The sequence below is a fragment of the Centroberyx gerrardi genome, chromosome 7 (assembly GCF_048128805.1).
Source record: "Centroberyx gerrardi isolate f3 chromosome 7, fCenGer3.hap1.cur.20231027, whole genome shotgun sequence".
NCBI classification, from domain to species: domain Eukaryota; kingdom Metazoa; phylum Chordata; class Actinopteri; order Beryciformes; family Berycidae; genus Centroberyx; species Centroberyx gerrardi.
The window spans coordinates 9,706,595-9,726,420 of NC_136003.1; the positions used below are offsets into that span (position 1 = coordinate 9,706,595).

General features: G+C 44.2%; 3 protein-coding genes across 4 annotated transcripts; 1 reads left to right on the plus strand and 2 right to left on the minus strand.

Moving 5' to 3' along the window:
- Nucleotides 1-647: 647 nt before the first annotated feature.
- Nucleotides 648-5,647, minus strand: mief1 (mitochondrial elongation factor 1). Its single transcript, XM_071906392.2, has 4 exons — nt 5,501-5,647; nt 5,166-5,346; nt 4,353-4,624; nt 648-4,151 (listed from the first exon to the last, which is right to left on the minus strand). Exons 1-4 carry the CDS (start codon nt 5,645-5,647, stop codon nt 3,312-3,314), a joined length of 1,440 nt encoding a protein of 479 aa, XP_071762493.1. The 3' UTR covers nt 648-3,311.
- A 428-nt stretch (nt 5,648-6,075) lies between these two features.
- LOC139917291 (mitochondrial ribosome and complex I assembly factor AltMIEF1-like) lies at nt 6,076-7,784 on the minus strand. 2 transcript variants are annotated; one of them, XM_071906393.1, is made up of 2 exons: nt 7,705-7,784; nt 6,076-6,328 (listed from the first exon to the last, which is right to left on the minus strand). In XM_071906393.1, the coding sequence occupies exon 2, from the start codon at nt 6,301-6,303 to the stop codon at nt 6,076-6,078; it is 228 nt and encodes a 75-aa protein (XP_071762494.1). In that variant the 5' UTR covers nt 6,304-6,328; nt 7,705-7,784. The 2 variants fall into 2 exon arrangements, with proteins under 2 accessions (XP_071762494.1, XP_078140997.1); XM_078284871.1 differs by having other exon boundaries at nt 7,634-7,756.
- A 6,662-nt stretch (nt 7,785-14,446) lies between these two features.
- LOC139917283 (uncharacterized) lies at nt 14,447-19,618 on the plus strand. The gene is made up of 3 exons (XM_071906383.2): nt 14,447-14,707; nt 15,713-15,883; nt 16,298-19,618. The coding sequence occupies exons 1-3, from the start codon at nt 14,447-14,449 to the stop codon at nt 19,616-19,618; spliced, it is 3,753 nt and encodes a 1,250-aa protein (XP_071762484.2).
- The last annotated feature ends 208 nt before the right edge of the window (nt 19,619-19,826 follow it).

Sequence of the window (19,826 nt, forward strand, 5' to 3'; positions counted from 1 at the left end):
GACCATAGAGAATGTCAGCTGTAACATTTATTGGAGTATACAAAGTGCTGTGTGTACCATTCAGTTCCAGAGCTGAACTAAAAAAAAAAATAAAAAAATATCAACATACGATTTAAAAAATAACAAAAAAAAGCACATACACAGCATGCAAGTAAGCACGTGGCTAGGCTGAACTCCACAAGGTAGAGGTAGTGATCTACTTTGGGCTTTTTTTTGTTTTTAGAATAATGGACATATTACAAAGTGGCACAGTGACCCTCCCTTCACTACAGCACAGGATAATTTGTAGCATAAGCCAGGTCTGCAAGCAAAGGAAGAGACTTAATATGCACACAAACAACCTCTAGCTCTATTAAGACCCACTGCAGATTGAGTTGAGATACATCAATACTTAGTATCAGTACATCCAGAACAAAGCACTTAACCAAGCACACCAAGTGGTATTTTACATGTCGTATTGAGTTGCTGCAAACATAAATACTCTGTTCTTTTTTTTGGTTACAAATGTACAATAAATACAAAAATACTAACCTGTTTCTCCATATTTTTTGGATGCTGATTATTTTTAACTGCACAACTGAACCATGGACAACCCAAAACCCTGCATATTGTACACACACACAGTGAAGTGGAAAACAAAATAATAAAAAAAAAGACTTCCTCCATATCTCTACACTTCCCTGTTCTAAGGCTATTATGTGACACCAAAAAGGAACCAAGTGATTATTTTGGAAAGCATTTATTGAGTAATAATTCTGCACCGAGCGGTGATGAACTCTAGGCTCTCAACAGTCTGGCAGCTACTGCTGAATCTACTCCACCTACTGTCACTTGGAATGCAACGACTGAACTGACATGACTGTGAATGTGGATAGATGAAGCCAGACGTCTGAACTCATTCTGACCGTGTCCAGCTAAACTGGGATATGGGTCACTATTATCAAGCCTCACAGAGTAGCAGTGCTGATCCAGGAACCATTGCTATCAAAGCTGCTGTTACGGAGATAATTGAGGGCCACTGATCAGATCTCTCTCAATCAGATGACCATCCATGACCTAAAACAAGAGATCAGCACCCTAATCTATGAAATGAGACCTGACATGTATTGTATTGGTACAGTATAATCCATGTATAGCGCCGGTATTGACCCACAATACCCTTCTGGCCTGCGTGGCCTGACCTGGTACGGCTCTAATCCCTGTCTGGCTCCCTACCAAGACAGACTGGACCAGATTAGCACCTCTAAATCAATGAGAGTTGACCATGGACTTGCTTTAAAAATGTGTACAGGTGCGGGCACACACACACAAACACTACAGAGCTAACAGGCTACAAGCTAACTGAAATCAGGCCAGAAGCTGATTGCTGAGTTAATACTGACACTATTGAGCCAACTGACAAATCAAAACATCAAACCGACTCCCCCAGAGGAGCACCTACCATGTTTACAACAGTGTGATGGCAATGGGTTTCTGATAAATAATGCAGGGGGGAAAGTAGCTGAGACATAATGTTTACTTTTCCTCCAGCCAAAGATCCTCTCTTGTTACAGAGATCCTGACCCACCCCAAGTGACTGTAAGCAAACCCATTTATAAACAGTGTAGATATGAAGGTAGTCAGGAATATAGTTAAAAAAACATCGGTTTAGCAGCTAAAATAGAGGATCTGAACTGGAATTCAGCTTATATTTTGGGCAACAAAACATTCTATTGTTTCTGCTACCTCATGCCAAGATGGCACATGACTGGTTTTATCATATCTGATCACCAGTAACAGCCATAAGCCAGTAGGCAATGGCAATCATCAACTTTGTTGCAAAGCTATAGAACACTGCACTGCAAAATAAAGTAGCTCTCTGAAACCATATCAGACCTGCATGCCAAACCAACACATGTGAGACTGGAGAGGGAATTTGTTTTTCCTAACAGCGAACAAAGAGCAGCTCTGTATTGTGTATTGGACTGATTTTGCAGCTCAACACCCAAACAATCACAAGGAAGCATTTTCAGTTCACACCAACCATAATTCTATGAAAAAAAACATAGTGGGGTGGTATTGTTCACAACATTATTTTCTGAATCGGCAACAAATCAGAAACATAACGTAGATCCATACAAATGATAGCGGGATGTATATTCAACAATTTGATATCAGACTCATGGACAAATTGTGTGAAATTAGCAACAGACATCAACTTTGCATACAACTCCAGTGTATATTCACCTGTTTACTTTTCTAGGTTAGGTAGATGACTCATGCAAGCTGCAAACATTCTAAAAATAATATTAATAATTTTCCTGCCTCAGTCTTTCATTTAACAAGTAAGCCTAATAGTTTTTGTTCCATTGTCCTGGAAACATGTAAAGCACAAATCTTGAACACAGTGATTATTTTCATGAAGATTTCTGAAAAAAAAAAAAAAAGGGGGGTTTATTGTTAAAGATGATAACGAATGGGCCATATACTGAGTTAGACTTTTTTCTTCAACTCAAGAATGTCGAGTCCTTCAGGCTGATCAACAATTTATTAGCTTTTGGGTTGACATACACACACAGTCGGCAATACATTCTACCCCTTGACGCAGTGGGAGCGATAAGCACTCAGCAGAAGAACCAATCCCATCTCAATATAGGGTAAACACCATAACCACAATACCCTTATACTGCATCAGACATCAGTCTGCCCAGCTGAAATGCTCCAAGCAATAAGCCTAAGATTGCCAAGGACCTTCAATTTAAAATAGATCCCAAATTCCATTCAAGCATAATTTAGCATTATATATCTTAACTTTAATTCCATATCCCCTTCCCTGTTCATATATCAACCAACGTAGAATTCAATCCATCCATTCCAGTGCACTAGGCCCTATGAACAGTATGCCTGCTGTTGCTCCATTAACACAATGGCTTTTGTGAGAGCTGCAACGGACCTTTAATTTCATCTGAGGTTAAAATGGCATTTGGATGATCAGACCTAGCACATATGGCTTGCATTTCAAGAATGAAAAGATGTTGTTCTGCTGGAAACTAAGCAACTGCTACTGTGTGTATTACACTTCCTCACAGACATATGTGAATAGAAAAGTAAAAAGAGAGCTTGTTGATCCAGGAAACGAGAAGATGATTCCATGCAGCTGTGGTTTTCGCAGGAACCTCGCGATGACTCTGTGTCACCATTGCCCACAACAACAGTGGCGGCCATTTTGAGTGACACATTATTGTGTGGTGACTTGTCTGCTCTTGCAGTATGGAGTTTGGTCACACACAGCCTGCGGTACCTGTCCGTCATGAGTTCTCAGACGAGGGCTGTCAGGGTTGCGGTTCCTCTGCCACGGCAGTTCTAAGCAGCCCCTCGGGATCTGAGAGCGCACAGTAGAGGGTGTAACCCAGCTCATCCACCTCCTGTTCTGTCAGCTCGCAGAACAGGTTGACTTTGGGGCTGAGGGCGCAGGGCAGCCTCCCGGCCTCTAGGTGTCCCACTAGCCCTCGCAGCAGCTGAAGGAAGCGGTCGGCCAGTGCCTCCTGGGTCCAGTCGCCTTCTTTTTCGCTCAGCAGCAAGATGGCGTTGGTGAGCTGGCTGGCGTTGAGCCGGTTGAGGGCGGGGTTGAGCTTGCATGCGGCCTTGGCCACCTTCAGGCAGGCGCACCGGCAGCCCCCGTCCTCCTGGTCCAGGGCCCGGAGCCGCGCCGTCTCCGCCACGCGGAAGCTCTGCCGCCACAGGTTCTCGTGGCGCTCCGCGGCGAGCCGATGAGGTTTGGCGATCAGCGAGGTTCCGTCCTCCATCACGAGCAACGGCAGGAAGTCCACGTACAGCTTGCGGTCCGTCTCGTACTGCACCTCGAGGGTCAGCGTTTCCGAGGGGACCACGGGACGGATGACGTAGTCGAGGACGCTCCCTATAGCCGGCCAGTTGATAGAACCGGCCACGAGCTTATCGAAGACCTCCAGGACTGACTTGGGGGAGAGGTAACCTCCCACCATGCAGCGGTCCCAGTAGCTGCTGCTCCGGGGGAAATATTCTAGGTTCTCCCGGCGGATGAGCCAGAAACCCGGGACGTTCATGATAGTGTCCTCCCCGGGGATGGACGACCACAGGTTCTTCTCCAAGATCATAGGCACCATCAGCTGGGCGTGGTCTGCAGTCACCACCTAGGAGTATCAGAGGAAAAAAAACAACAAAAAAACAACAGTGAGATGGAGAGGAAAAATGAGAAAGGAGGAGACATTTGATTGACAGTACAGGGGGATTAAAGTCTCCATCTACTGTTTTCATGTTTTAACTCAACGATCCAAAACACAATTGTTTGATATCAAAACACTCCGCGCTCCAGTTTCCACGTTTTCCATTACCTGCAGGTCGTCGTACAGACTGCCACTCAGGTACATCTCTCTGAGCGGCATGTCGGGCAGTTTGGCGTGTAGGAAGACCCTGAGCTCTGCGCAGATGTCCAGGGCCGCCCTCCTGGCCGTGGCCTGCTCCTCGGAGGGGATGTTCACGTTCTCCTGGTAGAACTCCCACAGGTGCTCCTGCAGGGACAGACGCATCCGGGCCCGCAGCAGGTCTGTTTGAGTGGTGCCACTGCCTCCCAGGCCGGCTCGACCCACAGCCCGCCGCATACAGTCTGAGGAGAGGGAAGCGATTAAGAGTTGAGAAGAGCTGCATGAGAAATAGATGAATCAAGTCTTACATGGAAAGTCTTTGCATCCCTCTAGAAACATATTTTGTGGTCTTCCTGTGATCTTCCACCATTTCAGCTAATGACTTTTGCAGAGGAGGCAAGGGCTAAGGTTGCAAAGAGATGGGGAGGAGGGTCAGTCTAGAAACACTCATTTAAGGGGGTTCTACAATGTTTTGGGGTTCAAATATGATTCAAAACAACAAGTGTGCTCAATTTCAACTACCTGAAATCAAACACTATTTTGGGGGTCTGGACGAAACATCTATGACTAACTACAACTCTAAAGAGAGTCAACACCCACTGTAGAGGAAGAACAATAATCCTTGAAATAGGTTGTCTGTCAACAGATTTACAAAAGAACAAAAAAACAAAGAGTTAAAAACGACAGCAGGCAAACAGTATGAAACTTACGAATGTGCGATTACAATTTAGGATAAGATTAGACAGGCTTGTATTGCATTGTAGGGCAAATTGTTCTCCTCACCTGGTTCGAAGGAGTGCGAGGACGTGGGCAGAGACTGTAGTGACCTGCTAACTGTGGACTTCATGTCATGGTTCAGTACCCGCGGTGACGAGCCCATCCAGCTAGGCTCCTCCCAGCTCCTCTTCCCCGCCTGCTCCATCTTGGTGGGGCTGGTGGGAGCGCTTATGGCACGGTCGTACATCTGTGCAACAAAGAAACGTGCGCACAAGCCTGTTGTAACACCTTGTTCACCTTCACCTTCACCTTGTACTGGTTAACAGTAGAATGGTGACTGTGGTTGTGCTGGAAATATACACCCAGAGATATGCAGGTAAGAGAAATCTCTTCTCGCTTACTCTTTTGACCGCTAGTGTTGCAATGCCAAGCATGGCCGCTCCTCCCACCCCAAGCACAAGCTTGGCATTGGAAAGCATGAAGTCAATGGCTGTGCCGATCCCATTGTCGTCCTTCTTCCCCTTACGATCGCCATTCACCCCTGCCATCGTTTCTCTGAAGACAGAGGAGATAAATAGGGAGGGTGAGACAAGGAAGGATATGGACAAGAAGAGGATGGAGACAGGTAGAGAAAGAGGAAATTGAGAAGAAGAGATGTTTTACAGGGGACATTTGCTCAGTTACTAAACAGAACTCACAAGTAAGGACATACTTCAGGTAACCGGACTCTCTAGTACACCTACAATGCACATACATCACACACAATCTCTTCATCAGCATGTTGTTACAAGTGACCCTTGAGCTTCGCCCGGTCCTACCAAACTACATCAACCATCATCCCCCCAAAAAGAACGAGACACAATGTCGGAGTTCTAGAAATTTGCACAGTTGACATACTCCGAGTATTTCCTTAGACCCACCTGAGAGATACCGGTCTTTACGTCCTGCTCCAGATGATCTTTAACCCCTTCACCCCCTACATCAGCCCGCCCAGTCGGCTGCTGAGGAAGAACTGGCCCCGCTTCAGCGCGTCCTCCTTGTCTCCGGGCGCTGTCAGGGCCTGGCAGCGGCGGAACTCGCGGGCCACGGCGCAGCGGTAGTAGTTGCGGTCGGTGTACTGAAGGTGGCGCCCTGCACGGAGCAACGCTCGGTACAGCTCCAGCACCGCACTGCGAGACCAGCCGCCCATCAGGGACCCACGCATGGGGAGGGGGGGGACACCCTGGCACCTGGGTAGAGGAGAGCAGAGGTTAGGGGTAGAGGGAACCAAATTCTGTATATCGCAAGGTTGCATCAGGATTTGTGGAAGTGAACAACTCATACGCTGACATGGGGACCAGCCTTTAAACAAGGACACCACATTTACTCGGACAACAAATTCAATGACTTTCAAGGTCTTTTTGGGTGAAATTCAAGGACTAAAAATTGGCATGTTTTGGGGTATGGCATGACATACCCTCATTTTTTACTCATGATCTTGTCAAGAAATCCTGGTGAAGTCATTCATTTTAAAACTGCTGCTGTATCAACACAAATCTCCATCACAGGGTTTTCCTCATGATGTGAAGTGCTGATCCTAGGACAGAGAGAACTGAGGCAATACTTTCAAGGCTATCCCATTCATTTTCAAAAACTTGAGGCCTTACTTTACTTTTAAATCTACAAAGTTTCAAGAATTTTCAATGCCCGTGGACATCCTGTTTAAAAGGTCAGTGTGCCCATTTGGACCAAAAAGTCTGTAACTGGTAGGAGCTCGATGAATGGGTGAATGAACAGACAGAGAGAAGGCATGGGTGGACAGAGAGAACAATGCTTTGGTGTTGAAGAGATAAACTATCAACACAGTTTCTGCTTTGCAATCAGAAGCTATGCAAAGAGCCAGCCAGTCTATTTAGACTCATATGACTTACACTCTTTATTAGTGATGTCCCTGGCATGGAGTCACGATTTAATACATTTATATTCTGTTGTGGAGCCCAAAAGCAACCTCTCGTTTTATCCATAAGCCATATTAATGATATTCCATTAACTAATTCAGCTTTAAAGACGAAATGAAAGTTGAAATAGTTTAAATCTCCATTGAAGTGCATGACGTCCTTATACTCGATAGCCACTAACGACCTCTTCCAGTCCCATCTGATCTGTTTAGGTTACACCCACGCTGAGATAATGGCATGGGACAAATGATAACACTCCTAGCAAAACAACATCATCACCAGGACAGTTTCATCTCGTTGACAGTGCAGCTAACGGTATCAATCAAGCAAAATTTGACAGCTTGAACAAACGTCGCGGCTCACTAGCTCCCTGTTTTCCCCACGACATTTCTGTAACCATGGCCACTACGTAACAGACGAAAAGCTGCACAAGGCTGAAATAAACTGCCAAGGGTCAACTGTCTTTAGAAAATGGCTGGCTCAATGGAAAGTCAAAAATCACTTGACTAGCTTGTTAGCCTAGCATGCTAACTAGCGTCTAGGCTTGGCAAGCACTGACCTTACATTTAGCCGGGTTCGTTAGCGACACATACTCACAACAAAGAGCGGGGGATATGGTGGAAGTGAAAACACAAGTCCAAACTGCCAAAAAATACAGGGCAACTTACGTTTTAGAAACTACACCAAAGATTTGTCCTTAAAAAAAGAGGCACAATTCCCCTCACGCCGGGGGTCAGACTAGACAACGACAAACCGGAAACAAATAGTTGACGTTCTTCTTCTTTGGATTTTTACTGCGGTTGGCAAACAACTTTTGGCGCATTACCGCCACCAACTAGACAGGAGTATGAACCAACATCTCAATTATCACAAAAACCCTCAAATCCTGTTCATCAACCCTCTATCTCTTAGGAACTGAAATAAAAAATCAAAACAATCTCCTAATGATCATCCAAATATTTCTTTAAAATTCTTGAAAGATTTGCATACGGGATTTGCATAGGGATTTTTTGAGCATACCTTTTTGCTCAAAAAAATCCCTTAACCTTATTCTCTTTTCTCTGTAATAAGAAGATTCCAGCAAAACGTGCTCAGTTGTTTCTGTTTGATGGCAATAATCACATTTGGGTGGTTCTTTACAATAAACATGTTATTTAATCCCGTGTGACCCATTCTTAACCTCAAAATGATGGATTCTTCTTTTCTTTTTCCCAAACTTCTTGCTTTTCCCACTTCCTTTTGGATATTATGTCGACCTCTCACTTCTTTATCCCATTCATTTTGCCATTTTATTTTATTTTGTCTCTTTATTGAGCTTTTGGCTTCTGCCTTACTGAGATCAATACCGATTTCCATTTCTTGAAATCGGAAATCCATATAGAAATAGAAATCCATAACACTTAGAGACCATTCGAGAACACTATACCTTCACTTGTTGTTTCTTTATCTCTATTCTATTGACTGTATCAAGTAACTCTACCACTGGATATGGCAAAAGCCATGGCGGCACAGCAGGAAACACAACAGTTGGACTAAATAATTTCCCTAAAACTCCCATATCTGAGGCATCTTTTTCCCACACCCATCCAAAACTTTTTGTCATTTGCCTCTCTTTGCAGTAGTTCCTCAAAATGACAAAAAAGTACTAAAATACTAAAACACCATCCAAATTTGGATTTAGTTGAACTACCACCAACCTAATGTTAAACTGCTAGTTTCATTACATGTCTTAAAACTACTCTCCAACCAGAAGTGTAGCCATATCTCTTTTTGCCATAGAAACTGATGAATCAGAGGTTCTATCTTAGGACTACAACTATGTGTGTGTGGCTTGTATGTTATCACAGAAATGTTCCTTCGCTCATGGACAAAAAGGCGTGGTCGCCTTTCCACTGTTAATAAACACTGCTAATAGTGCCAAATTAAACTGAACCAATTAGTTAATTGAAAACAAAAAGAGCTCTAACATGTTTAAGAAATAATGCAGATCTGTTCAGTTGCCAATAAAAACATTTTTAAGTGCCGAATAAAGGCATGGATTCTATGGATTTTTAAGTGAGTTATCTTGATTTACATAACAGCTTTTGAAAAAAAACAAAGAAACTGAGCTGAACTACCTCCTTGACTCAAGGCATCTCATTCATTTCACTTTCATTCTAATGAAATCACACAAATCTAATGATGAGGGAGAGATGTCCGATGCAAATTAAAGCATAGGCCTGCTTAAGATACTAGTCAGTCACATGCTGGAATAAATGTCCAGTGCGTTTAACAGACCTGCTGACCTTCAGGCAGCGGTCTGGGTTTTATGATACATTTCACTGATAAAATAGCAGGAGATGAAACAATGGGTTCCTGTGGGGAAATTGGGTAATTGGACTGATAATAGTTCCAATAAGTCGACTATATAGTCTTTACTCTACTGAAACCACACAAATCTAATCAGGAGGGAGAGACGTCCAGTGCCAGTAAAAGCATAATGAGCAGAGTGTTCACAGTCACAAGGTTAAAAAGGTCACTTCAAGTTGTCTCTATGAATAGGTGAAGATAAAGCAACAAAGAAAACTTCAGTCTGATTGTGGTAACGTCAAAGTCAATGTGAAAATCCTCAATGGGATAAAAGACCCAAGTCAGGTGGTCTAGATGCAGTACTGAATGAGGTAAAGTACATCAACAAGCATGCAATGCATTTGTAAATTAATCAATATCATGTTCCTCATTTTCAGAATGAAAGAAGCCTTTTGACTCTCTGTAAGCGGTCGGAGGTTTTTGACGATTATATTTCAGATAAGTTAGCCCAGAGATAACAAAATGACTATACATCAAATCCAAAATTCACAGAAAACCTCTCATGTTCTTGGAAATAAGATCATTACAAGAGAAGACAGAACAGCTTATAAGAGACAGGGAGCTAACTGAGTCTCCTGCCCTCTTATTCTACTGTAACCACACCAGTCTAATGTGACGGCAGCCTGATACAAATGTATTCAAAAACAGAATTTACAGTCAGAGAGTTGGCAATGAGAAAGTTTATATGAAAATGGTTCACTGGACAAAAGACATATGTCAGGTAATCTATAGTGGTGTACTACTACTACAGAAGATGCAGCTTACAAATGCCTGCTCGGAATGTGCAGTACACCTAATGAAGCTTTGCACTCCCAGGCTGAGGCATTTGACAGATAATAGTCATAATAATATAATACAACAGCCCAAAGGAAACCCAATGACTCAAGCTATCACATTAACTCAAACAGAAAATTTAATACTGCAACATTCTAAATCAGTAGAGTACAATGAGACCATTTAAATAGATGAGTCAGTCACAAAGTGTGGAAGAAATTAAGCTTTTATGGAATAAAGAGTCTGAATTAACTGACATTTCACCCAAGCGTTCTTATTGTGTATTGTTTTTATTCTGTGTATTTTGTTTCTTCCTTTTTTTCCTAATGAGGTTTTCGTGGGAGTTTTCCCTTGTTCTCATTGAGGGTCTAAGTAAATTATGACTGCGGCTGGTAAGTGACTCGACCAGCCAACCGACTCCATTAGTCACTTTGGCTGGTATATAAGCATCTTTTGGTTCTGTTATATTCTAAAAATCTTTTCAACTGGTAAGGTAGTCAAATTAGTTGGTAAGGTTTGAAATCCACCAGAAACTTTCCTGCCCTTTACACTCATGGTGATTGGTCAGGACAACACATGTGGACTGTTCACTGTGGTACAGTTAACAAAAATCCTAACATTATAAAGAAACAGATGGTTCCAGCCCCAGACATGAAGTCACAGAATGTACTTTCAGGTGTTTACCCCTTACTCAATAAGGTTGAGTGATGATACTGTAGCTGGTAGGGAACATCATGTAACATCATCTCATTCTGGCGGAGAACTTTTACTGGTCATATAAAGAATGTACATGCTGTTAACGTGAAGAAGATTGCAGAAATGCCGACGATTTTCTTCCCGTATGCATGAAAATAAAATTTGTTTTCCAGCACGTTGTCACAGCTGGGTTGGGTTCTCTGAGAGAGAGAGAGAGAGAGAGAGAGAGAGAGACAGGAAATTGAATTCCTTAATTGGAATCACTAGCTCCATATTATAGACAGAGACCCTTGTTTTTGTAGTGCAACCACACTTTCTTTCCACTGACTGTCTCTCCATCTTACTGACTGGCCAGATCGTGGAGAGTTTTCCATACTGAGGTAAGCTGAAACTCTTTTTTTACAAAATGTCTTCACCTAAATTCTATAATGAACTGTGAATTATATACGGACAAGACAATGTAATGTCATGTTTAAGTGTACAATATGTGTATCAGCACTTACAGAGACCTGTTTGATAAAGTATGAATGAAAGTATGATCTTGGGTTTGTTGATAAAGAAGATTTAAAGAGTAAAAGGAATGGAATAACATATTAAGGAAATAACTAATGGGGAAGTATCTCACTAAATTAAAGCCAAAAAAAAGGTCATATAATCAGATTTGATCACCTATGTTGAATTTTAGCACACTTGTGTGATTCATGTTGGATGCCCTCCCTCTATAGGCTGATCATTTCAGGTCTAGTTTGTCTCTGGTCCATAACAAAAGTGTTATATTACCACTGTCTTGCATTGCTTTGCAATTGACTACGACTGCCATTCTTTGAATAGAATAGAATATTGTCCAACCAATGCTTGAAATTTATTGTAACTCACATTTCCTTTTATGATCAAATGTTTATTAGTTTGTAAATGAGGTAAATTGAGTACAGAACATATGAATATTACACCAATGAGGAGTGAAGAGAAGATAAGGGAGACAATACTGATAACAAAACACCAACAAAATAACTATGCATCAAAATTCAGGGCAAAGAGAAAGGAGAAAATTACGGAAATAATATATATATATATATATATATATATATAACAGACCAATATACATGAAATGTATGTGTATGTTCATATATAATTAAACAGACCATCTACCTAATATCTGCACATTGGTGGGTGCCACCAAACAGACAAATGGTATTCCTATTATTATTGACAGTTTTATATAAACACCATTGGGCTCAGCACCTACCCTACAAGATTAACCTCCCTATCTACACCCACACAAAATAAATAGATAAATAAAGGAGTGTATCAGGTCTTTAGCTCTTTTCTATTGATAGGTACTAGTTTTCTTAACAGCAGTCTTATCTATGATCCTTCCAATGGCAAAGTTGACATACTCCCATAGAGCATAAGCTACTGGGTAATATTAGAACATATGTAAATTAAAGTGGAACAGGGAACTCACATTTCTGATTGATTTTTGGTAATTACCCTACTTCTCTTGAGAATAGTTATGATGTCTGTCATGAACATCTGGGAAGTCCTCAAACCCAAATCCTTCATGAGTACTGACTGCTCTCTTACTATTTAGATAATAGACAAGGTTCTTTCTGTTGGTGCTGGGTTGGTTTTCCTTTCAAGATTTCTTTTATACAAATTTTGTTTCAGGTTATCTATCAATAGAGTCATTCCATAGGCCTAAACAGACAATTTCAGCTTTCCCATGCTGTTAGACTGCATGATACAATCATTCATTCATATAGAAAACTGCCATTCACATACAGCAAACATAAAAAATATATTACATTTTTGTTTTTTTACATCCACAGACAGTGTTTCCTTCTACTTTTAGTCAGTATCTGAGCTAGTGGAATCTAGTTCTGCATCCGTCACAAATCACAAGATCAGGATCACTGCAGAACCATTGTGTGGACGACTTGAACTGATGGGGCGAATCAGCAGAAATCTAATTTCCCAACACAGTCATACAGCGAGGGACATATTCCCATGACAACCAGCGATGCAAAATACCAGACTATTCTTTTTTCAGGATGGGTGTGTGTGTGTGTCTTAATTGAGGTAGAGAAGTAACTCGTTTCACGTGTGAGGGGGGTTATAAGTCATTACTAAGGTCAGTATAGCTGCTGAGTCCAGGGGGTATTGTCTTACTCAGGATCCACCAAGCAAACTTTGGATGCATTCCATTCATGTTTGCCGGATTAATACACAAAGAGACCTGTGTTTGTCTCGTCAGCCCCTTCTGCTTGTACGCATAAATTGACTAATTGACTTACTGGCCTTACTATAATATGAAAAAGGTTGGACATCATGTGGAGAAAATGTATGTAAGGGGATGAGATTGGGTTGGTGATGTTCAGATGTTGCATACTGATATGATATACTGTAGTGTGTGTGTGTGTGTGTGTATGTGTGTGTGTGTGTGTGTCCAAGGCTTAAGGTTTATTTTTGTGAGTGAAACTTGTGACATTTCTGGTACAAAAACAAATAGTACAGTGAACATACTTTATTTTTCTCACACAGTCCTATAGGTATCTGTTGTCAATACAATCATTGCTATTCAAATGTTCAACAGCTTCTGATGGTTTTGAGACTTTGGCTGATGGATCATGTATTGGCTGCATTGAGCATAACTCAACCTATAGAACTTGACAGAGTCCTTGTCCTGAATTGTCCTGTCATGCAAACTGACAATGGTCTTGTGAGGGAGGCAGCCACGTGCAGATTGGGAAACTGCAGCAGTTACATTCATGAACTCAGCACAAGGTGAATTGATAGCGCGTGACCTCTCCTTCCTGCTCTGTCTCCATTTATTTTCTCTCCATTAATTACCCTCTCTCTCTCTCTCTCTCTTTCTCTCTCTCTCTCTCAACAGGATGGCCCTTCTTGATTACCCTATCCCTGAGCTGGATGTGACCTTGCAAGAGGTGGGCCGCGTTCTCCAGCTCACTCTGAACCCCGACCTTTACCCCGAGTTCAAAAGCACGCTGGGACAGCAGAGGGAGCTCCTCCAGGAGGCCCAGCAGAAACTGGCGGCCAGCGCCTCGGGCCGAGAGAACTGGGTGACGGAGCAGTTCAAGAGCCGACTGCTCTCCTGTGCTGACCCCCTGCCCACCTCCACAGCCCTCCCTGCCGTCCTGCCCCCCTCCAGGGCAAAGACGTGTACTCAGCTGGAGAGGGCTGCCACTCTGCTCTGGGCGGTGGCGAAGCTGTACAGCGAGCCCTCGTTGGTGGAGGGGAACGTGCCGACGGAGCGCACGCAGCAGTCTGAGGTATTCGCCGCCAGCCGGATTCCTGGCAGAAATCAAGATGAGATCAAGGTGAGACTTTTGGGAGGGCAGAACTAGAGAGCTGATTCATAGCCACATGACAAATTAAATAGTTTTCAGGTATCCATTTATCCATCCATCTAATATCTAGCATCTTCATTTCTAGGTCTACCCAGATAGCCTCCACGCCATCATCACCTGTGTTGGAGGAGTGTTCCCTGTTAACATACTGTGCCGTCCCAGCGCTGGGGGGCCAATTTCTGCTCTACCATTCCTCGACATCTACAACCAGGTGGCTCAGGTGATGAGCCAGCCCAGTGCGGGCAAAAAGAACGACCCCCCTGCCATCTGCAGCCTCTCTGCCCTGGAGCGCAAGGCCTGGGCTGCCCTCAGGGAAGAGATCCTGCAGCAAGGAGGGGCCGCAGCCACATCACTGGAGCTGATGGAGAGCGCCGTGCTGGCTCTCTCTCTGGAGGACTGCAACCCACCCTCTGAACTGGCTGACATCCTGAATGCAGTCAGGTTGGGGGGAGGAGACAGGCCCAGTCTGAGATACTACGACAAGGTATTGGATGGGATCTGGATAAAGATTTCAGAACAAAATCAAATCAAGCTTTCTCCTGCTCTTTTTAGTTAAAGGCCTTTCTTGGAATAGAAAGATTAAGAGACACAACAGTATCATGGGAATCGGGAATTGTCATGTGATGCTGCTGTGATAGAATTGTATTCATTCCTGTTAGTGAGTCAGATTTTTTGGATTTCCTCATTAAAGAGCCCGTCTCTTATCTTCTGTGAGCACAAGTAATACAGATTGACCTAAATTATTCCATTCAGTAAGTAAATTTTAAACCCTTCTCTGTAGAAGATTTCAGAGCAGCACCCCTTTTTCTGTTTTGCAATTAATGCAACTGTTACATGGACTGGTGCAGGATTCAGTACATTGCACAGAGGAAAGCCTGCCGATCCATGCTCTCTACAACTCTGTCAAATTAGCCAAACCCCACACACTTATTCATTATTACATTACACTTACTCAGTATCCCATGATTTATACCAGTGTTTACATCTGGATAATTTAAAGAAAACACTTATTTCATGTACTATGATACAAAGTCATCATGTTAGACTCTCAATAAAGTCACATGATATATATTTGGTTGTATTTGAGTGGGTTTGACTAAAGTGATCCTTTAACTGCACAGAGCAAACCTCAGTTTATTAAATTATCACATGCACACATACTCATATGGTGAATTATAATTTCTGTGTTGGCTCAAAAGCACAGTTCAAAAAGGCCACACATCAGCCAGTTAGGACATCAAGCCTCAAAAAGGACATTAGGAAACTGAGATAGTGAGATGAAAAAAACAAACAAAAAAAACCAACTTTTTTTTATTTGATATAGTATAAAAAAGTGAAGACAAAGAAAAATTCAAACAAACATTTCAGCACATAAAGCTATTATCAGTGCATTTTTCAGTGATGATAAGTGGTTTCAGCAATCAGTGATTTACAAAAGGCACTAACACGCATTAACACGTAAGCTTTTGTTTTTCTATTGTCTTGACAGGTGGTGAACGTGGTGGTGTTCAAGGACAGCACAGCTGGGATGGTGTTTGAGCACAGTGCCGTGGATGGGATGGTGGCTGGACTTGTGGCTGAGTGTGTGTACCATCTGTCTGAGACTGTTAACCTAAACCTAGTCCATACTGACACAGGAAACAGCAATGGGTCTGTCACGGTAAACAGTGCTAGTTCTGTTTCCCCAACTTCCCTAACATTCCCCTTGCAAGGAATGAATAACCCCAACCCCAGCCCTTCCTTAAAAGCAACTCATCCAATTATCACTTTTGAGGTGTCCTCTTACCCTGATGTCTTTTCTACAATCCGAGGGCAGAGAGGCCTGTATGATGCTTGGATCAACTTCTCTTTGCAGCTTTCACTAAGGCAGACTCTTGGGGAATCTGCTGCCAATCACATCCTTGTCACACCTACCCATATGCGGCATTACAAACATGGCCGTTGCGATCCAACATACTCTCTTACCATGCGTTCCCGCCAGTTAGTAGGTGCTTTAGCATCCTGCATTGGCCCAGATAACACAACCCAATATACTACTGACCTCCTACGCTTGTTCCATGTTGCCTTTCTGGAGCATAAGAACATCATCAAAAATACCAAAAGTGGTCAGGGCGTCGGTCCCCACCTAGCTGCCCTGCGCTGGTCCATGCCGTCTGACAACCCACTGAAGAAGTTCCTTGACCCCTTTGGATGTCCATCTGTGTACCTCACAGGTAAAGATCTGATGGAGGGCGTGGAGTGTGCAGTGGGGAATGTCTATGCCAAAGATCAGCTAGCTGTAACCTACCTAGGGAGGAGAGACAAGGTCCGCATGGTGCTTAATGGGAAAGGGAGCTTTGCGCTGGTACTGGAGAAGCTTCAAGAAAGCCTGAAGGTAAACCTGAAGCTAGTGATGCTCCTAGCTGTTAGGTATGCCATTGCATGCCAGATGGGAGCCCTGGAGTGTCTGCTCCAACAGGGTCAAGCGGGGCAAATGAATGGAGAGATGTATCACTCTCCAGGAGGCCCAAAAACAGGCAATGCCACCGTTGACTCTGCCTCTGGCATGAGTCCAGACTATACCCTGGTGATCCATGGTGGGGCTGGAGAGGAGATGATGTTGAACACAAAAGTGGTGGATGTTATTGAGTTTGCCCTACAGACAGCATTAACGCTTGGAGCCCAGGTGCTTCAACAAGGTGGCAGCGGTCTGGATGCAGTTCAGAGGTCAGTGGAAGCGCTGGAGGACTGCTTCCTCTTCAATGCTGGTAAAGGCTCTGTATTCAACAAAGATGGCAAAAATGAGATGGAAGCGACCATAGTAGATGGCAATGCAATGAATTCAGGCTCTGTCGCTTGTGTGAAGAGCGTGAAGAACCCAATAAAAGCAGCCAGGTGTGTCATGGAGAAAAGCTCACACTCACTCATTGTGGGAGATGGGGCTGAGGAGTTTTTGCAAGGTTTGGAGGAGAAGGAGAAACCTATGGGGCCTGAGTACTTCTACACTGATGTACGCCACAAAGAGTTAACTGCGAAGCTCAGTGTTAGAAATACTTCAAAAAACAATCACCCCCAGACAGTTGGAGCTGTAGCCTTGGATCGCTGGCGCAAGTTGGCTGCTGCAACATCTACAGGTGGGTTAGTAGGGAAGCTGAAAGGGCGAGTTGGGGATACAGCAGTAGTAGGAGCAGGAATATATGCTGATGACACGCTAGCTGTTACCTGCTCTGGGGATGGAGATGTATTTCTGAGGCACACAGTTGCACAGAAAGTTGCCAGTCTGTACCATCACAAAGGCTATAGCCTTAGGCAGGCATGTAGAGAAGTGATGACTGAAAATCTGAAAGGGAGCTGTGCAGGAATCATTGCTGTGGACACTAAAGGTGATGCCATCATCGAAACCAATGCTGGTGTGATGTTTGTGGCCTCTATGATTAGTGGCATTTCACGAGTAGAAGTCCTCAGACCCATGAAGAGCTTCTCTGATGTGATCTGGGAGACTGATGAGCTGGTTGCCTACCTACATTCCAACCCCTGGACACCAGGGGCAACCATTCTGACTAGAAAAACTCTTAGCGGGCCAAGCAGCATCTTCCAGTTGGCTATACCTGATTTTGTGTCTATGCTACAAGGAGCAAGAGCTGTGTCAAGCCTGCTATGTGATCGACTGGGAGTGCAGCGCTGTGCCTTGGTTTTCAATCCAACCCCCAATCAGGCAGCCCAAATCAGACTGCTGCCACTTCATGGCTTAGTGCCCAACTGGCACCCCCATCTTGCCGAAGAAGAGGAATTCCAGGCTTATGATGCTGGCTACTGCACCTCAAAGAGTGGCCCTCGTTGGGATGATGAAGTGCTGGACCAGGTACAGGCCAAGATTAGAAACAAATTGCCAACACCAAATGCACCCTCTTGCTATGACTTCTTAGGAGACCCTTCTCATGATGACCTGTTTTCTCGTATTGTACGTGGAGAGGAGCAACAGTGGAGAGTGTGGGAGGACAGTGAGCATGTTGCATTTCTCACACCATACCCAAACACCCCTGGACTAACTGTCTTGGTGCCACGCAAACCACAATCCAGTGACATCTTCAAAATGGAGGAAGCAGACTACAATGCACTGATCCTAGCCACTTGTAAAGTAGCCCGGCTACTGGAAGAGGGGATGGCAGCTCGAGGTGTTGCACTGATCTTTGAGGGCTTTGAAATTGATTATGCTCACACCAAGCTGATCCCTCTGGTACCTTCACCAGATGGCACCAAGCCTGCTGAACTGCAACCAGAATACTTCCAAAGCTACCCCGGATATGTGTCATCTCTGGATGGCCCTGCTGCCCAACCTGAGGCCCTTAAAAAGATCCACTCTACAATCACCCAGTGCAGGCCTCCCCGTTCATGGGAAGACCCTCCGACCCACTCCACACTTGCCATCAAGAGCCAATGGTACCGCAACCTGTTCCAGATTCAAAATACTCTTTTCCACAGCACAGTGGAATATTTCCACAATACCTGCCAGTACTCCTATGCTCTGACCCCTCTCACCACTGACACCATCTCCTCCCCAATGGGCCTGGGATCTGACTCAGAGCCAGTTTTTGTTAACATGCTGGGCCAGGACGTCTACCTGGCTGACTCAATGCAGTTTGTACTAGAATACTTCCTCCGCTTCCAGGAGAACCTGCCGGGGACCTACTACATATCTCCTAGCTTCAGAGGGGAAGATCCTGATGCCACACACTTGAACCAGTTCTACCACGTGGAGTGCGAACTACTGGGTGACATGGACAATGCCATTCATATAGCAGAGGGGTACATGGCTCATCTCACCAATTCCATGCTGAAGAAACACTCTGATATAATCCTCAACACTGCTGGGACCCTAACACATGTCACAGACATGCTGAGTAAGCTGGATGGGAAAACCCCACTACCAAGAGTCACTCTAGACCAGGCCATTCCCATGATGCCCTCTGCTGACTGCCTAGAATGGGTACAGGATGGCCAGCCCCAGTTTGGCAGAAAGCTAACCCGTAAAGGGGAGCGGGTATTGATAGAGAAATATGGTGGAGCTGTGTGGCTGACTGAGATGGACCACCTAGGAGTTCCCTTCTACCAGGCCTATGTGGAGGGCACAGGGCAGTGCAAGGGCAAAGCCGCTGACCTTCTTCTGGGGCTCGGGGAGACTGTGGGCCTTGGTGAACGCCATTCCACCCCTGAGATGGTACAGGAGGCTCTCAGACACCATGCAGTGCCAGAGGAGGCCTACAAGTGGTACATTAACATGCGGCAGGTAATACCACTCCTCACCAGTGGATGGGGCATGGGGACGGAGCGCTACCTGTGTTGGCTGCTTCAACACGATGACATCAGAGACATTCACATCATACCCAGGATGAAGGCAAGGAAATACATGCCCTGAACAGCAGTGCTGCAGGGATTTCCAGCCCCCTGGACATGATGTGACACTGGTACATAATAGGGCCACAATGGACTATAAACTATGGACTATAACCATAAAAAGGTCCCAGAAATCCAGACTTTTGGAAGTTTATTCAGCTTGGGACCCTATTAACCATTACCACTTCCCCCTTGCTGTGCCCCCTGGCCAGGAGAACCTTCCTACAACC

What these genes read in the sequence shown, in the direction of transcription:
- mief1 (XM_071906392.2), bottom strand. Translation starts at nt 5,647, where the DNA reads ATGGCAGGGGTGAATGGCGATCGTAAGGGGAAGAAGGACGACAATGGG. An exon ending in CAACACTAGCGGTCAAAAGA is followed by an intron (nt 5,347 to 5,500) that starts GTAAGCGAGAAG and finishes TTTGTTGCACAG; the next exon opens with ATGTACGACCGTGCCATAAG. An exon ending in CTCGCACTCCTTCGAACCAG is followed by an intron (nt 4,625 to 5,165) that starts GTGAGGAGAACA and finishes CCCTCTCCTCAG; the next exon opens with ACTGTATGCGGCGGGCTGTG.
- LOC139917291 (XM_071906393.1), bottom strand. Translation starts at nt 6,303, where the DNA reads ATGCGTGGGTCCCTGATGGGCGGCTGGTCTCGCAGTGCGGTGCTGGAG.
- LOC139917283 (XM_071906383.2), top strand. Translation starts at nt 14,447, where the DNA reads ATGAGCCAGCCCAGTGCGGGCAAAAAGAACGACCCCCCTGCCATCTGC. An exon ending in GTCTGAGATACTACGACAAG is followed by an intron (nt 14,708 to 15,712) that starts GTATTGGATGGG and finishes TTGTCTTGACAG; the next exon opens with GTGGTGAACGTGGTGGTGTT. An exon ending in ACAGCAATGGGTCTGTCACG is followed by an intron (nt 15,884 to 16,297) that starts GTAAACAGTGCT and finishes GCCTTTCTGGAG; the next exon opens with CATAAGAACATCATCAAAAA.